At 40.2% G+C, this 18,492-nt stretch overlaps 1 protein-coding gene across 2 annotated transcripts in view; it reads right to left on the reverse strand.

Moving 5' to 3' along the window:
* SCAF11 (SR-related CTD associated factor 11) overlaps positions 1–14,720 on the reverse strand; it is a 79,541-nt gene extending 64,821 nt beyond the window's left edge. For both annotated transcript variants that reach the window (XM_070947972.1, XM_070947973.1), the window contains exons 1-3: positions 14,357–14,720; positions 1,924–2,004; positions 1,194–1,354 (exon numbers count right to left, since the gene is read on the reverse strand). In XM_070947972.1, coding sequence (XP_070804073.1) covers positions 1,194–1,354; positions 1,924–1,984 — 222 coding nt within the window. In that variant the 5' untranslated portion in view covers positions 1,985–2,004; positions 14,357–14,720. The remainder of the gene's footprint in view (positions 1–1,193; positions 1,355–1,923; positions 2,005–14,356) is intronic.
* Between the last annotated feature and the right edge of the window lie 3,772 nt (positions 14,721–18,492).

Here is an 18,492-nt window from a genome sequence, read left to right on the forward strand (position 1 = left end):
GGTGGTCCTCAATTTACAAACACAATTATTGCTAAGCAATATAATATATATATATATATATATATATATATATATATATATATATATATATATAGAGAGAGAGAGAGAGAGAGAGAGAGAGAGAGAGAGAGAGAGAGAGAGAGAGAGAGAGAGCAATATGGTATAAGCATACATTACTTGGATTTTATGATTTTTACCATAGTTGTTAAGTGAATCTGGCTGCCCCCACAGACTTTGCTTGTTGGAAGCTCCCTGGAAAGGTTCCAAATGGTGATCATGTGACCTTAGGACATTGCTACCATCCTAAATATATGCTGAGTGCAAATTTCAACAATTGATCAAATTTTGATCATGTGACTGCAGCGCCTCTATGACAGTCCTAAATGTGAGGACTGGTCGTAACTCATTTTTTTCAGTGCTGTTGTAACTTCAAATGGTTGTTAAAGAACTGGTGGACCTGCCCTAAGATTAGGAAATGTTGGTGGAAGATAAAAAAATGGCTGGAAGAGATAACTGGGTGGAAGATAGAAAGAAAATCAGAACTATTCCTCCTGAGTATTTTGGAAGGGAAAATGGAAAAGAATTTACAATATATCATATTGCACATATTAACTGCAAGTAGGATCGTCATAGCACAAAATTGGAAACAATCGGATATCCCCCCAGATCAAATTATAATTTTAAAAATATATGAATAGCAGAAATGGATAGATTATCCATGGAAATTTAGGAAAGGGAAGACACTGAGCATTATTTAATTTGGAATAGATGATATTCCTGGCTGGAGAGTAAAGCTAAAACGCAATATTATGTCACGAAACTGAATAGAAGTTAGTATAACTTAGATAAGGATGTAAATTAAGATAGTGATAGATAAAGTAGAATTTGTGTATGGAAGTTAATTAGGATAGAGATACCAATGTTGAAAAGCTGTTATTAGTGTTTAAGCTTTGATGCATTTGTTTTTGTATGTTTGTTTTTGTTGTGTGTTAAAGTTTTCTATTTTTTGCTCCTTTCTATTTTTTGTACTGCGTATTTTAAATATTTTTTTTTAAAAAAGAAATGGTTGTAAGTTCAGGAGTATTTGTTTGGATGCCAACCAAAACAAAAAATATATATATTAGTTTTATTAAGGTTTTTTTTAAAGTTAAGTAAACTATTTTTAAATTTTGTTTGCCACTCTTAAGACTTACTTCAGCCCATTTAAGAATGCAGGCCATGCAGAAGATGTGGTTGCAATTTTCAGGAAAGCCAACTTCCTGCTCTGCCAAACAATTTAGACAGATTGGGCAGCGATCATCTTCATCAGATAAAAAGTCAGAGGAGCAAGAACAGTTTTCTTCATTCTCCTCATCTGTTATGAAATACATATAAGTAGATTGAAATTACTGATGTACAGTTATACAATAAAAATACAGAAAATAAAGAAAAAATTAAACAGCTAATCTGAAATTCACTATATAGAATGAGTATGTATGTATGGTCAGAACTTGATTTATTTTTAGATAACAGTACATCATTACATGGAGAAGGAATTCCAAAAAATTTAAGGAAGAACCAATTATTTTAGTTAATATGTACTGTGTTTCTAGAATAATCACCAAATGTAGACGTCCAAGATATTTTACTGAATCATTTCCTAGTGACATATAGCCCTTTTCAATTGTTAATCTATGATAACAGAAACAATTGTAATATTTTGGAAATTAGAAAACTTCTCAACTAGAATCTGACTGAGATAATACCTCCAGCTCCTATCAACATTGTTAATTATAAGATAGGACTTGTAGGAAATAGCTAAATCCAGAAGTTTCAGAAAGATGTTAATATCAATAAAATAATGCATATATTTGATCTAGAATATCAATAGTGGAATATTTCAAGTCTCATTTCTTTCAGAAAATCAAATAATAAGTTAGCTACCTTTTGCAGCCTCATGTTTGTCATCGTCTGCATTTTGAAAAGATTGTTTTTTATTCTTCATTTCTGCTTAAGAAATACTACCTGCAAAATAGGGCCACCGAAGGTTAAATTTTTTCTGATAAAGGTTTAAATAGACCAACATCACATATTAAATTATAATTAATTATAAAATCAACTTCAAATCATATTCGACACTATATGTTACAGATACTATTTTTATAGCAAACTATTGTATTTATAATATAAAGAAATGACACTTTTAATACTGAGTAAGAAATATATAAATTACATTGTTCCTATACATTTAGGAATATGTGTACACAAAGTCCATATAAATTTACAACTACCAAGGTATAATAATACTTCAGATTCTCTCTTAAAGTGTAATTTGCTAAGCAGACTATAGTCATATGATAAATTTCCTTTCAGTATAAGTGCTATTGTGCCATTTTTCACAAAATATGACTATTATATTTTATCCTGCCTTTTTTATATGTAACTCAAGGCAGCGAGAGTACTTAATACTGTTGCTCCCTATTTTCCCCACAACAACCTCATGAGGTGGGTGGGCTAAGAGAAAGAGACTGGCCCAAAGTCATCCAGCTGGCTTAAATGCCTTACTGTGCTGTTCTACAAAGAAAAATACAATAGGAATGAATACAAAAATTACAGGAGTTTACTTGTTAAACTTGAGAACCTGGAAAGAAGTTAGGTAGAAAGCATATTGAAAGTGCAGTAAGGTGACAATGAATATTAATTGAGAAATATCTTATCTCGGGGGTGAGCAGGGCTTACAGATTGGATACTTCAGCATGTCATTGAGAAATGTATAAATATGAAAAAAATTATGTACTTTATTTAGAGCAGGGGTATCAAACTTCAGGCATGCGGGCATGGGGCCGCCGGAGAAACATTGAAGGACTGGCCCATGGGGCCTCAGCCTGGCCCTGGTGTGGCGCTGATTTGCAACCTGGTGGCATGACATGCGGCCCGGATTGCAGCCAGCCTTAGAAACCCTTTGGTGTGTACACAGGTGGCGAGCGTGCGGGGCCTGGCGTCCCTGGCTGCTTTTCTTTCACCCAGGACTGCCTGTCCTCACATGCTCGCCTCCTATGCACATGCCCAGAGGGCGGGGCCAAGGCGGCGCTGCAGATCTAAGGCTCGCTGCGGTCCAGCCTGGATGGATGCTACCAGGTTGCAGATCAGCACCGCGCCCGCACCAGTGTCTCCATGCCCCGCTCACTAGCCTTTCACATGTGTGCGTGTGTGTGTGCACAGGGAGATATCCAGCAACAGGGGTTCCACAGCCTGCTTCAACCCAACAAGCTGACCCTCCAAGAAGCAGGCGTGGCGGTGACGGCAGCACCAGCATCAGACAGAATCAGGGGGGAGGCACGTGATGTGGACCATCAGACGTGCCTGCTCCATCCCACATGGCTGGGACAGGACAGATGGCTGCCCGGCACATCCACCTCTGCCTCTGACAACTGCCATTGCGGGCCGAGACAAGGTGAAGCAGGGGATAGGGTGGCTTCTGCCGGACAGCATCGGCGCGCCTACTCCATGCCGTCTGTTTTTGCTTGCAGTTGGAGAGGAGCCACTGGTCATCTCCTCAGTCCCTCGCAGGTCTTGCCCTTGGCCCACATGTGGAGCGTGTTCCCCTCATGCACCCAACACACCTTGGCACCTCTGTGGGCTGTGCCACCACCCCGGCCGCCAGTAGCTCACACAGGTCCATTAGGCCATTGCCTGGAGCACCAGGCCAACCTAGCATGAAGGAGGCAAAGCGGCCAGCTAGAAAGGTTGAGTAGAGGTGGTAGAGCACTCCAAGGCCCAGGTCTCTGCTTTTACTTGGCCTTTTTAGCTGGCCGCTTTGCTTTTTTTTTTTAGATAATTTTTTTTATTTTTTTTAAAAAAAAAAATCATAAAACACATCTTTTCAAAAAGAAACTTTTGCTCCAGTCACAAATTAAAACAAATCCTAACCAGTTATCAATTCATTTTTCTCTTTCATTTGCTTAGATGGATATTTTAAAAATATAAATCATACAATTATATTAAACAGATTAAACATTCATTAATTATTTAATTATTATTAAATTATTATTAAGGTTTGTTTGGCTGTTGAACACAGCATCTCTATTTTTGTTTTTTGGCTGTTACACGGCATATTAAGTTTCATTTTGGCTGATACCCAGCATGACCATTTGTTTGGCTGTTCAATACAGCATATTATAGCTTTTTGGCTGTTAAATACAGCATGTTCATAGTTGGTTTAACAATCTCTACTTAAACCTTTCTTTGTTGTTTCCCTCCATCTATGTATTGCTTTTCATTTAATCATATTTTTCTTTATCCTTTTTCTTAGCATTCATAACATTTTAACCTTGAGACATGGTTCTTGCTTAAAACATATTTTTAAGTATATTTTTAAATTCCTTTTAGCATTTTCAATTAATCATATTCACCCTTATTCTTTACCTTAACATTTTACCATTAAAACATATTCTTGCATTAAACATAACTTTACATGTATTAGTTTCATTTAACATTCTTAATTTCTATAAAAGCCTCCCTTTAATTTATTACAATCATCTTTATTTTATTTTTAATCATATTATCTTCATTTCCTCATCTGCAAACTAAATTTCCTTCCATTTTCCAAGTTTTTAATTTTATTCTCCATAAGTCCAATTAAATCTCTTTTCATATTTTTATTCTGGATATAATGTATCAAATCTCTTTCTTTTAAGGCTGCGCTTAATCCTTCTTCTATTCCTACGCCAACATTCAAATTATTATTTGTTCAACTGTAGGAGTTCTATTGTAGATTCCTCTTCTTTTCACCAAAGTCCAGCTGCTTGCAGTCAGGAAAGAAAAATCCTCCTCCACAGTTCAGCAATTTTTTTTTTCTGTAGAGCTCAAAGTTCTCATAACAAAGGGAGGTTACAAAGTTCCTCTTTATGCCAGATGGTGTCTCTCTCTATAATCCACATTTCCCATTAGTCATGCAAGACTCCATTTTATTTCTTATTATATAACCATCCATTTTATTTTCTTCTTTTAGTTAAAAAAGTATCAAACCTTCTTTTTTTTTCCCCCTTAGTCCAATTCAGATTTTTAAAGTGTTAAGTCCTTTTACCATATCTCTAAATTAAGTCTCTTAGTTCTGTTCCAAAATTAGTTGTTTCTCGGGTCTTTGTTCTTTAAAGTTACAGTTTAAAAAATTTCCAAAGCCCCTTTGTTGCTTAGCCGCTGTTTTAGGCTAGGAGTCTTCTAGTTACTAATATACAGTTGCAAGAAAAAGTATGTGAACCCCTTGGGATTACGTAGAGTTTTGCATGAATTGGTCAGAAAATGTGCTCTGAACTTCCACCTAAGTCACAACAATAGAAAAACAAAGTCTGCTTAAAATAATACTTCACAAACATTAGATGTTGCCATGGTTTAATTGAACATAACATGGAAACATTCACAGTGCAGGGAGGAAAAAGTATGTGAGCCCCTAGCCTAATGACTTCTCCAAGAGCTAATTGGAGCCAGGAGTGAGCCAACCTTGACTCCAATCAGTGGGATGATATTGGATGTGTTGCTGACAGCTGTCCTGCCCTTTAAAAACACACACCTGTTTTGGGTTTACTGGTTTCAAGAAGCACTGTCTGATGTGAACCATGCCTCGCAGAAAAGACCTCTCAGAAGACCTACGATCAAGAATTGTTGACTTGCATGAAGCTGGAAAGGGTTACAAAAGTATCTCCAAAAGCCTTGATGTTCATGTATCCACGGTAAGACAGACTGTCTACAAATGGAGAAAGTTTAGCACTGTTGCTACTCTCCCTAGGCGTGGTCGTCCTGTAAAAATGACTGCAAGAGCACAGCGCAGAATGCTTCATGAGGTAAAGAAGAATCCTAGAGTGTCAGCTAAAGACCTACAGAAATCTCTGGCACATGCTAACATTTTTGTTGACACATCTACAATAAGGAAAATATTAAACAAGAATGGAGTACATGGGAGGACACCACGGAGGAAGCCATTGCTGTCCAAAAAAAATATTGCAGCACGTTTGAAGTTTGCAAAAGAGCACCTGGATGTTCCACAGTACTACTGGCAAAATATACTGTGGACAGATGAAACTAAATTGAGTTGTTTGGGAAGAACACACAACACTGTGTGTGGAGAAAAAAAGGCACAGCAAACCAACATCAAAACCTCATCCCCACTGTAAAACATGGCGGAGGGAGCATCATGGTTTGGGGCTTTGCTGCCTCAGGGCCTGGACGGATTGTTGTCATTGATGGGAAAATGAATTCCAGAGTTTATCAAGACATTTTGCAGGGAAACGTACGACCATCTGTCTGCCAACTGAAGCTCTGAAGAGGATGGGTGATGCAACAGGACAATGACCCAAAGCATACAAGTAATTCAATGAAAAAATGACTTCAACAGCACAGAATACGCCTTCTGGAGTGGCCCAGTCAAAGTCCTGACCTCAACCCGATTGAAATGCTGTGGCATGACCTTAAGAGAGCGATTCACACCAGACATCCCAAGAATATTACTACACTGAAACAGTTTTGTGAAGAGAAGTGGTCCAAAATTACTTCAGATCGTTGTGCAGGTCTGATCTGCAACTACAGGAAACGTTTGGTTGAGGTTATTGCTGCCAAAGGAGGGTCAACCAGTTATTAAGTCCAAAGGTTCACATACATTTTCCTCCCTGCACTGTTAATGTTTACGTTATGTTCAATTAAGCCATGGTATTCTGTCCCCGTTTCACACACGCACACCAGCAGTCGACCAAGAGTTAAAATAAACCAACAGACAAGAATTTCCTTTGATAACAGAACTGGTAGCAACCCAGGGGCTGCTTGCCAATAGTTTTTACTTACAAAGGGAGGTTTATCTCCTCTGACCGAAAACATCAAAGTCCACAAAAGCCAAAGAATAGTCAAGTCCAGTCCAAAAAATCAGTCCAAGCAGAGCATATAACAAAGTTCCAGAAATACAGAATGACTTGCTAGCTTTCAGTTTTGTCCATCACAAAGCCTGAATGGCCACCACACCCCCTTTTATCCCCTGTGGGGTGTGGTCCAGTGACTCAGCTTAATTTCTGGCACGCCTCCTTCTCTGCTGCGTGCGCTTGTCTTTCCGACGCTGTTGGGGATCCAGCCAAGACTTATCTCCGTCGCTGTCTAACTGCGGCTGCTCGGAAATGCCTGGCTCTTGGCCTAACTCTTCTCCTGCGGAAGACACCTGAGGCATTGCCAGAGAGGAGGGTCCTGGAGAGGGAGGCCTTGCCAACTCCTCTCCTTCACTTTCGGAGTCTTCTCCCTCCGATAAGACAGGCTCGGGGTCAGAGTCACAACACATGGCAACATCTAATGTTTGTGTAGTAATATTTTAAGCAGACTGTGTTTTTCTATTGTTGTGACTTAGATGAAGTTCAGAGCACATTTTATGAGCAATTCATGCAAAACTCCATGTAATCCCAAGGAGTTCACATACTTTTCTTGCAATTGTAGCTCCAAACGTTGTTACAAGCCTGGGCTGTTGTCACTCACCCGGCTTCAAAAGGCTCCATTTTACTTCGTTTTCCTCCAGCACTTTTCTTGCCCAGTTGTCCCAGCTTCATGGCAGCTGCCATGGCTGCCGCCCCCTGCCGCCGACTCACAGAGGGTTGCCTCTGACCTCCGAGGAACTTGCCTGTTCCTCTCGGTCTTCCGAGGCGCCCTCTTCTTCCCCCGTCCCTGCAGGACAGGTTCGGTCCGCAGACCCATCAGCGGCGGTTCGGCAGCTGGGGTTTTCGTGGGACTCATCAGAGCCCGCTATTTCCCCAACTGTCTCGCCGCGACATCAACCGGAAGTCCTGCTTTGCCTTCTTCATGCTGGGTGGATCTGCTGAGTGGTGGCAGTAACAGTCCATAGAGGGACTGAGGGGAACGTGCTCCACATGCAGGCCAAGGGCAACACCCATGATGGGGTCGAGAAGATGACCAACAGCTGGTAACAGCGGGCTCTGGAGCCACAGAGTGCGCCAGGTGAGGGGCCGGCAGGCTGCTACTGCAGCTGGAAACCATTGGCCTTTGCGCCCAAAGGGCAGCGAGCATGAGGTGGCTGACGGTTTCCGGATGCAGCTGCCCCACCCCCTGCATTACTTCATCCCACGGGACAAGCCCCCTGCCCACCACCCCACCCACCGGAGATCCCTGGATTCCCTCTCCAACTCTGCCCAGCCCCTACAGGTGCCCCCCATGAGAGCGACATCGAGCTGGCCACACCCCTGGGCCATTCCCAGTCAGCTGTGACCACCTCAGCCATGCCCCTCCCCCCTCCTGGCAAATAACCACAATGCTGATCTGGCCCTCAATGTAATTGAGATTGACACCCCTGATTTAGAGAATAAGTAGTTGTTAAGCAAAACGTCAAGTGAGCACTTCACTTACTAATGACAATCCTAGTTGTAGCCATTAAGCAAATCATTCAGAATTATTAAGTGAAATATCATGTGATTGTGACTTGCACTTTCCTACTGGCTTCCTTATTGACTTTGCTTGTTAGAAGCTGTCTAGGAAGGTCACAAATTTATTTATTTATTTATTTATTAAATTTATTTTATATATTAAATTTATTAAATTTATATCCCGCCCATCTCCCCGAAGGGACTCAGGGCGGTGAAATGATGATCAAATGACTACAGGATGCTGTGATAGTCATAAATGACCCAAAAGCTCCCTACATCAATTAATAAATTGATGAAAGGACATTGTAGTAGTATGAGGAAGAATATAGAGAGAGGTATATGATCTGGCCAGTATAACTTGAACTTTTACTTATTATTTTGCTGACTATTGTTTCCTCTTTTCTATACTGCATGTTGTTTAACCTGAAATGGAACAGAATGCTTGGTATGTAACTATGTGAATGAGAATGGTCAATAGGACCATAGTCTCATGGTGCTACTGGATCCAAGTTTCACTTCTAGATTTCAAAAAAACAATCTTAACATTGGCAACTATTTGTGGCATGGGGATATAACTCAATGCTTTCTTCAAACAAAAAGTGAATATTTATAATTCAGCCCATAGACCTACTTCTGCAATGTATATGATGTGGAATGCAATATTGAAGGATCTGATCCTAATAATTTGTTTCACTACTTTACCAGCTTTACATAATTTAAAGTGCTTTGAGTCGAAGAAGGGGGGGAAACTGCCTCATTTGTAGGTGTCAGCCACACCTGCTGGGGTTGCTATTGTGGTCAGGAAGGCTCCGAAGGAGGTAGCTGCGGTGGGGGGGGGGAGCAGGAGGCTTTTCAGCAGGCACAGCTGATGCCTACAAATGCAGTGCTGCCCCTCTGCTTTTCAACCTCGAAATTCCTGAATAAAGTTGGGGCGGCCTTTGAGTGCCCCGACAAAATCTGCAACAAGAGGCAACTTCACTTACTCACTTACAAAGTTTACTTATTCCTACCACCAGCTACTATGTGGCTACCATAGTTAGAGGAATTTATAACAATATTTGCTCTATTGCTGATATTCAGATAAGAATATAATTAGAAAAGCCCCAGAAATACTGACTATAGATGTTAAGATGTAAATCAAATATACCAAACTGGGGAATTCTGCAACAGTAATTCCTATCACATAAATTACCACTGTGTAAATGTCTACCTATGCATGTTTAGAAAAAACTCTGAACATAAAAATATATATCATTAAACTGCACTCATCCACAAAGCCCATGAAAATATAATTTCATTATTTGAACTAGACAATTAAAGTTCAAGTGGCTTACAATGCTTGCATGCTTACAGTATACAAATTAACTGAGCAAACCATGATTCCCTGCTGCCCTTATCTTACACTGAAAGACTCAAAATATATGAACTGACATCTTTCATGTATAATCTTTAATACAGTAAGATCAATAATGTCACTGTGTATTCTATAACTTCCTATAATAAAAACTCTTGGATTGTCATGCAAATCACATCCTACACATTAGGGAATCTATGCTTAAATATGCTAAATATTTACATTAATTGTCAAGAATCAGTTCCCTCTAACAGAAGTATCTCAATAAAAAGAAACCAAAAGTTCACTATCACTTTTCTTATATCCTTACCCTCAAAACTCCTGAATATCATTCTTTAACATTACCTTCTGAATTTTCCTCTCAGGCTTACTGACTTACTTTGTCCCATCAAATAATGGAAACAAAGGTACCCCAATTGAAATTGTTTGGGACGCAAGTAAAGCTTATATGAGAGGGGTACTTATCTACATGAACTCTAAACATAGACTGTTCCGACAAAAGAAAAGATCTGAATTGGAAACGGAAATAAAGAATAAAGAACAGTTATTTATTAAAAATCCAACAGATGAAAGAATACGAAATGCTATAAAACTTCTGAAAGACCAATTTCAAATGCTTATGGCGGAACAAGTTGCAACAAATTTACAATATGCGAAGCATAATACATTTTGCAACGCTAACAAACCGGGCAGATGGTTGGCTTACACATTGAGGAAAAAACAAAGTATACGGACTATTGATAGTATTGATATTGGAGGGAAAGAAATTTTTCAACAAAAATTAATTAAAGAAGCTTTTGTGGACTATTATACCAAACTATATGCCAAAGAGGAGGTGCAGAATGGACTTATGGAAAAATATTTAAATGATAAGAGAGTTACAAAAATTACTGATCAACAAAAGGAAAGAATGAATTATCCTATAACAGAGGAGGAGATAATAGCAGCAATTAAACAGTTAAAAACAGCCAAAGCTCCTGGCACGGATGGTTTGACCACAGTGTATTACAAAACTTTACAAGCTGAAATGGTGGGACAACTTAGAGATTTATTTTGCAATATTCAACAAGGGGGTAAAATACCCCCATCATGGACAACTGCTTATATATCTTTGATACCAAAAGAACAAGTTGGTCCTAAAAAACCAGAGAATTATAGACCAATATCTCTTTTGAATACAGACTATAAAATCTATGCGAAAGTATTAGCCAACAGGTTGATGCCAGTAATTCAAAAGGTGATTCATGAGGATCAAGCGGGATTTATTGAGGGCAGATATATGAAGGACAATGTAAGGCAAGTAATAGATTTATTGGAATATCTTGATAAGAATAAACAGATTCCTGCAGTGCTGGTTTTTTTGGATGCAGAGAAGGCCTTTGATAGAGTGGATTGGAATTTTCTACTAAAGACTTTAAAAAAGATGGACTTTGGGGACCAATTTATACAGGCGATTTCAGCAATTTATCAAGAGCAAAAGGCACAGATTATTATTAATGGAAGTCTGACGACAGAGTTTAAAATTGAAAAAGGAACAAGACAGGGATGTCCGTTGTCCCCACTTTTATTCATTTTAACATTGGAAGTCTTGCTAAACACAATACGGGACTCTAAAATTTTGAAAGGCATAATGATAAGGCAAGAGGATTATAGAATAAAGGCATTTGCAGATGATCTGGTTGTTACCCTATCACAACCAATGGAATCAACAATCCTGATGAAGGACATTATACAAGACTATGGTAGAGTTTCAGGTTTTAGACTGAATTCAAAAAAGACTAAAATGATAGTTAAAAATATGACACAAGATCGTAAACATGAGCTTGAAAGGAGGGCAGGTTTTGAAATTGTACCTAAGGTAAAATATCTTGGAGTTCAGGTTGCAGAATCAAACATGAAATTGTTTCAAAATAATTATGAGGTGTTGTGGCGAGAGGTTCAGAAAGACATGGAGATTTGGAAAAAGCTGCAACTGTCTTTACTTGGAAGAATAGCAGCAGTTAAGATGAACATTTTGCCAAGATTTCTGTTTTTGTTTCAAATGATTCCGGTGCTTAAAAGTGATAAACAACTGAAAGTTTGGCAGTCTGGTGTGAATAAGTTTGTCTGGAACGAGAAGAAGCCGAGAGTGAAATTGAAAATTATGCAAGATGTTCCAGAAAGAGGAGGTCTTAAACTCCCAAACCTACAGTTATATTATGATGCAGCAGCTTTAACTTTAACAAGTGATTGGTTTGGAAGGAAAAAGACTGGAATATTGAATGCAGAAAGTTTTGATCTTGAATTTGGATGGCATGCTTATTTATTTTATGACGACAAAGTAGATAAAGTATTTAAAAGTCATATACTTAGAGACTCTTTGATGAGAGTTTGGAAGAAGCACCGATTCAAATGGGATTATAAAATACCGCTATGGCTGGATCTTGGTCATACTTTGTGGAATACAAATATAATGTCACTCGGGGGGTTTTTATATAAAGAGGTTCTTTTTACAGATGCGGGCAGATGGCAGCTGAAGACATTACAGACACTGTTGGATGAAGGGTTTAATTTAACTTGGTTACAATATAATCAATTACAATTGAGATGGAAAGAGGACCAAAAAACTGGTATTATGTTGCATGAGGAAGAATTGGTTAGACATATAAGAGAGAAAGGTCCAATGCATATTAAAAGGCTTTATAATGTATTGTTAGAAAGAGATTCAGAAACGGAATTAGTTAAAGATTGTATGATTAAGTGGGCACAGAATTTTGAAGAACCAGTGATGTTGGAAACTTGGGAAAAAATTTGGGTTCAGAATGTTAAATTTACACAGTCGCAAAACCTGAGAGAAAATTTTTATAAAATGTTTTATAGATGGCATTTAGATCCTAAAAAGTTGTCATGTATGTACCCTAATGTTCAGCCAAAATGTTGGAGATGTGAATGTTTAGATGCTACGTATTATCATGTTTGGTGGACCTGCAGGAAAGTTAAGGCTTTTTGGATAAAAATTTGGTGGGTCATGCAGAATGTTTTGAGGAAAAAAATTCAATTTTCTCCACAGTTGTTTTTATTGGGTATAGTTAAGGGTTTTACACGGGGTGAGATAAAACTGATATTGTATATGATAACAGCAGCAAGATTGTTGATAGGTAAATATTGGAAGAATGAAGCTTTACCCACTATCGAGGAATGGACTTTGAAGATGGCTAGTTTTGCAGAGATGGCGAAGATTTCAGCATATTTAAAAGACTGTTCACAAGAGACTTATGAATGGGAATGGATAAGGTGGATAGAATATGTTCAGAACAAATACCAAACTAGAAAGTATCAAATAGCTTTTATTTGAAAATAATGTATTAGAAATATTTTAATGTAAAGAGACAAAGAGGAAAAATTATACAGGGGGAGGGATGGGTTCAAGCTTATATATTAGTGTTACTAGTTATGAGTACATAATAGGGAAGTCTGGGGGGGGGGGAGGGTTAGGGAGGGTTTGGGGAGGGAGGTGGGGGGGTGAAAAAAAGGGGTGAAAATGTAATTGTAAAACTTTTGCAATAAAAAAAAAAATGGAAACACTATTCAGCAATTCTTTAGATCAGTGTTTCCCAAACTTGGGAACTTCAAGATGTATGGACTTCAACTCCCAAAATCCCACAGCCAGCCATGCTGGATGGGGAATTCTGGGAGTTGAAGTCCACACTTCTTAAAGTTCCCAAGTTTGGGAAACACTGCTTTAGATGAAGGTAAAAGAATATATTCTGTATTCTCTGAAGTGTAATATTCATTGTTCTTTTAAAACCAGAAGTCATTTCTTGTGACTTGAGTAACTGCTATCCATGCGGAAAGGGATAAAATATGGATAGGCATTTCTCCCTCCAGATTTACAATTAAGATTTAAAGGATCTGCCTAACCTTTCTCCCTTAAAAAGCAAACGTCCTTTTTCAAAGGCTTATTTTTCCTTGAGGAAGACATTTCACTTCTTATTCAAGGAGCTTCATCAGTTGTGACTGTTCTTTTTCCTCAAGGAAAAACAGGCCAGTTGCCTTTTGAAAAAGCACTTTTGAGAGAACTAGTGGCCTAGATGACTGAGAATCTCCATAGACTTTCTTCTTTAGCCACCTCACAGAATCCGTTTTCAGACGCTCAATCTTCACAATCTTACTGTTGTGCAAAATCAGGGTGACTGCACGTAACCAGTTGTAAACAAAAGAAATCTCAGGCTATCTTAAACACTTCACTAGAACTAGTTACCACCCTCGCTCTCAAGTATCAGAGGTCAGAGTCTGGCATTTGATTGAACCCATCCGCCCCCGGCAGTCTGCGCGTAACTTTGTTACAGACGTTCGTCAAACGAACAAAATCTTCGCCGACTGCGTCGAAGCAATAAGACTATGTTACCAACAACGCCATTGTCCAGAAATGGCGTTTTTCAGGGATCTCCCACTAACGAGATTATCTGACGACTATCCGTGCGTCGGAGGCTCTCCGGGTGGAGCCGGGCCTACTTTCCCTCAAGTCTGTTCACGAGAAGCGGCGAGATCGCAGGCCTCAGGACAAGCCTTTGTCCTCTTCACTCCTTCACTCCAACACACGAATACACGCACCCCCTCCCCCACATCGAGCCCTTACCTTTCTCGTCACGAGCACCGAGGCCGTCTGACTAGACGGCACCTCCGAGCGAACGAAGCAAACGGCCAGTCTCCGTTAGTGCGGCCTCGACATAGAGAGCCTGGGCCGTGGTGTCTCCGTGGCGCCCTACGATCTCAGGGTGAAAAAGGCCTCACGCGGCAGCAGGAAAAGGAAGCAGGCCGCTTCCCAGCGCGTTCGCTACAGAGCCCGCTCCCGTAGTCACCCGTCCCTCGGCTGCAACGATAAACGGAGAGCAAAACGTCCCGCTGGCCTGAAAGAACGCCGCTCGGAGATAACATCCAATCACCTTTCGAAGAAGAGGAACAGCGTGATCGGCTGGCAGGCGCGCGACGCTACCTGCCAAAGAGATACAGCCAACCGGCCCCCGTTACCCAGAGGCATTCTGGGAAGGTCCTCCAGGCGCCTGGCAGAGAGGATGCGGAAGACTTGTGCAGCGGCGAGCGCAGAGCGTACTCTCCAGCGCCTCCAAAGGAAAGAGGACCGTGTCCGTAAATTCCGAGCTAACCATGCCTTCAGGAAGTGACCCGGTGCTCATCCGACCTGAGTTGATCTCGAAAAATGTAGCGGGATCGGTAGGATCCAAGGGTGAAGTTTAGGTTATGGATTTCGAGGCAGCAGCAAAACCTCTTTCTTCTCGCGGCCTTAAAAACGGTATGAGCAGGTCTCTAATCCCTCAGAGGTTGATACCGAATTGAAGAAGGTTTTACTTTCTCATCTGACCTGTTAGTGAACTCATCTTCCCCAATCTTGAAGTCAACGTTTAATGTCTTGTTTCAATTGAGAGTTATTTCTTTCAGGAGTTTGAGCTGAAAGGGAGTGACCGTTGTACCCTTGGAGGAGTGGATTTGCATTTGCATCTCCCATGTCTATGTGTGATGCTATTCCTTAACTAACATCACACTTCCATTGTGAAGTCATTGCCAACCTTCCTTCTCTTCCAAGTTCATAGGGAGAGAAGAAAATACTAGCTGCTGCCATAACAAATTATTTTGTGTCCCATGTTTTTTCCCAGGAAAGACTGGTGTTTTTGTAATGTGAGGAGGGTGTGTCTGTCCTGCTAGTTTTAAGGAAGGAAGCCTTCTATTATTGCTGCCACTTCCAGTTACAAAATACCAAAATAGGAAGCTGATGAACTGAAAAACTAGTTCAAGGAGAGAGCTGACAATCCCAAGAAAAGAATCAGCTACCAAGATTGAAAAATTGGGTTCTCATGGTGTATAAAACTGATTTATTTGGCCAAAGTATTTTTTCTTCAAGAAATCCCACTATATTCAAAGAAATTAGTCTAAATTAGCATGTTTCAGACTGAGATCTTGGAGTATAATTCTGTATTTATCTGACAAATTGCTTGAAAATGAATGTATGACACATGCCATGATTTCAAACTATCAATTCTCATTCTAATAGTTATAAGGAGAGAAATCATACTACTATATATACCTGACATCTTCCCTAACACCTTTGGAAATGGTAATGGAATTAAAATGATTTGAACACAAAACACAACAAACACTCTGAATATCACATTCTCAGTTTCATGTTATACTACTGCATGTTTTACAGGCTGTTTTGAAAGTTATTTGTAGGTCAGAGATGAGAAATTCATGGTTAGTCTAGATCCATGTCTTAGGTTAAATGCTCCCTAAACCCTGGGTGGGCTTTAGGGTCAGGTTAATGAAAACCAGTAGAAAAATTCCTCACAATTCAATGTATTTATTCAAACTATGAAAGGCTTAAAATATTGTGGGAAGATGTATCACACCTTATGTAAACTAATCTTTCCCAAGCTATAAAAGTTGGATGAAAGTTTCATTATTGTTCCAGTAATGTCCTTCAAAATTGTCCCAGTTTAAAAAACATGCAAGTAAATTGGAAGAAAAACTTCCCAGTCTAGTGGTAGGCTAATATTCATTTTGAATTTTATTTTATTTATTTATACCCTGCTTTTATTATTGTTTATAAAAAAAACTCAAGGCAATGAACAAACCTAATACTCCTTTCTCCTCTTATTTTCTTTATAACAACAACCCTGTGAGATGAGTTCAGCTGAGAAAGGGTGACTGCCCAAGGTTACCCAACTGGTTTTCATGGTCAAGGTGGGACTTGAACTCGCAGTCTCCTGCTTTTTAGTTTGGTGCCTTAACCACCAGATGAAATCAACCATCAACCACCAGGAGCCACGGTGGCACAATGGTTAGAATGCAATACTGCAGGCTACTTCTGCCAACTGCCAGTTGCCTGCAATTTTTACTTTACTTTTTACTTTTATTATATTTATTATATTTATATACCACCCTTCTCCTGAAGGACTCGGAGAATTTGGCAGTTCAAATCTCACCAGGCTCAAGGTTGACTTGTTGGGGCGCAATATGCTGACTCTGTAAACTGCTTAGAGAGGGCTGTAAAGCACTGTAAAGTGGTATATGGGTCTAAGTGCTATTGCTATTGCTGTTCTATCTTAGCTTGATCACTGAGTCTAAGTCTTACTTTGAAAAGAAATAGACTCCAAATTATTTTTCAAGTGGCAGTCTGTACTTTTTGTATTTCACTGTTATTTAATTACTCAACATGCCATTTTTTTCTCTCTACAGTGTAAACATATGAATGAATACTTGATGATGTCACTTAATGTATTTCATGGACTTTTAGACCTGTCAAACCTATGTCCTAAATGCTGGAGGTGATGGAAGCTATAACACAGACCTGTCAAACACAAGACCCGCGGGCAAGATCTGGCCCATGATGTGGTTAGATTTGGCCTGGGGGGCCGCCCTGGAGATGGCGAGGGGGCATCCCCTGCAGCCTCAGGCCCAATCCAGCCTGACTGGACAGTTCCCCTAGGCGCTCACACAGGCAGCGAGCGTGCAGTGGCTGGTGTCCCAGGTGAAAGAGAAGTGCTCAGAACATAGTCAGCCTACGGGGCAAGATGGTCACCAGGGATGCCAGGCCCCACACACTTGCTGCCTTCTGTGCACGTGGCCAGGGGCCAGGGCCGAGGTAGTGGGGGTAGCCCCTCACTTGTCTCCAGGCCAGCCCTGTGGGCCATGTTCTGTTTCAAGCGGCAAACTGCTTGGCACAGACAGATAAACTCCATGGAAAGAGTATCATGCAGATTACTTTTGTTTGTCAGGCATTCTCAAAACAATAACTCATAGTCACTGAAGAGATTCTTCTGAGGTGCATATAATCTGTTCCCATTCACATAGGTGAAACGAGGTAGTTTGTCCCATGTTGAGGGAGCAAGCAGCTCCCGGTAGGGCTGGAATTCAAAAAGTCCCGCTAGCATACATGTAGCAAGTCTGACCCAGTGGTCAATCAGAAGCACAGATGTGACTACATGACATAAACTAAATTTCCCAGAAAACAATCCCTTAAGGGGATGGTTTTTAATTCCTAAACTAACTATTTACTCTAACCAGCACAGGCCAGATCTAAGGCTAACCATGTTCCGGCCCAGATGGCAGCCATAAAGTTGTAGATCAGCTCACATAATTCTCCCCAGTGCTGCTTGGTGGGCTGTGCTCTGCTGCGTTTTTTTAGCCTTGCTGGCCCAAAAGGACTGTTTGCTGTGGTGACGGGACATGGAGTGTGGCTCAAGCTGGTCTTGAGCCAAGTGGGGAAAGGGCGCAGAACTGCGGCTGCTCGCGGCCATGACTGGCATTCTGTGCAATTGGCTGAATCGGGAAGTGATGCTCTTGTGGATAGTGGGTGAGTCCAAGGAAGTGGGGTGTCATTGCTTTGAGGTGCCAGGGGAGGAGGGGTCCCTCCCACCCCCTGGTTCCCCGCAGAAGGGTGGATTTTCAGTATTAAAAAGAATGGTGATTTAATAACTGATCTATATGCTTTACCAATTATCTGAGGCCTGGGATCCCCATTTGCACCACCCAGAGGGCCAATGTACGCCTGTACGTACCTCCCTAGCTGCTTGGCAATTTATCTACTCCACCTGTATTTATATATTCTTCAAATATGTTTAAATTTTAAAAAAAATGGGAAGCTGACTTGCCACAAAGCAAAACACCATCCTCCCAAAAAAAAATCATTTCTTTATTTATATTCCATCATTATTTTTATAAGTAATTCAAAGCCGCAAACATTTGAAATATTTATTTTAT

Source organism: Pituophis catenifer, unplaced genomic scaffold (assembly GCF_029215685.1).
Source record: "Pituophis catenifer annectens isolate HBS135680 unplaced genomic scaffold, rPitCat1.0.hap2 SCAF_7, whole genome shotgun sequence".
In the NCBI taxonomy this organism is placed as follows: domain Eukaryota; kingdom Metazoa; phylum Chordata; class Lepidosauria; order Squamata; family Colubridae; genus Pituophis; species Pituophis catenifer.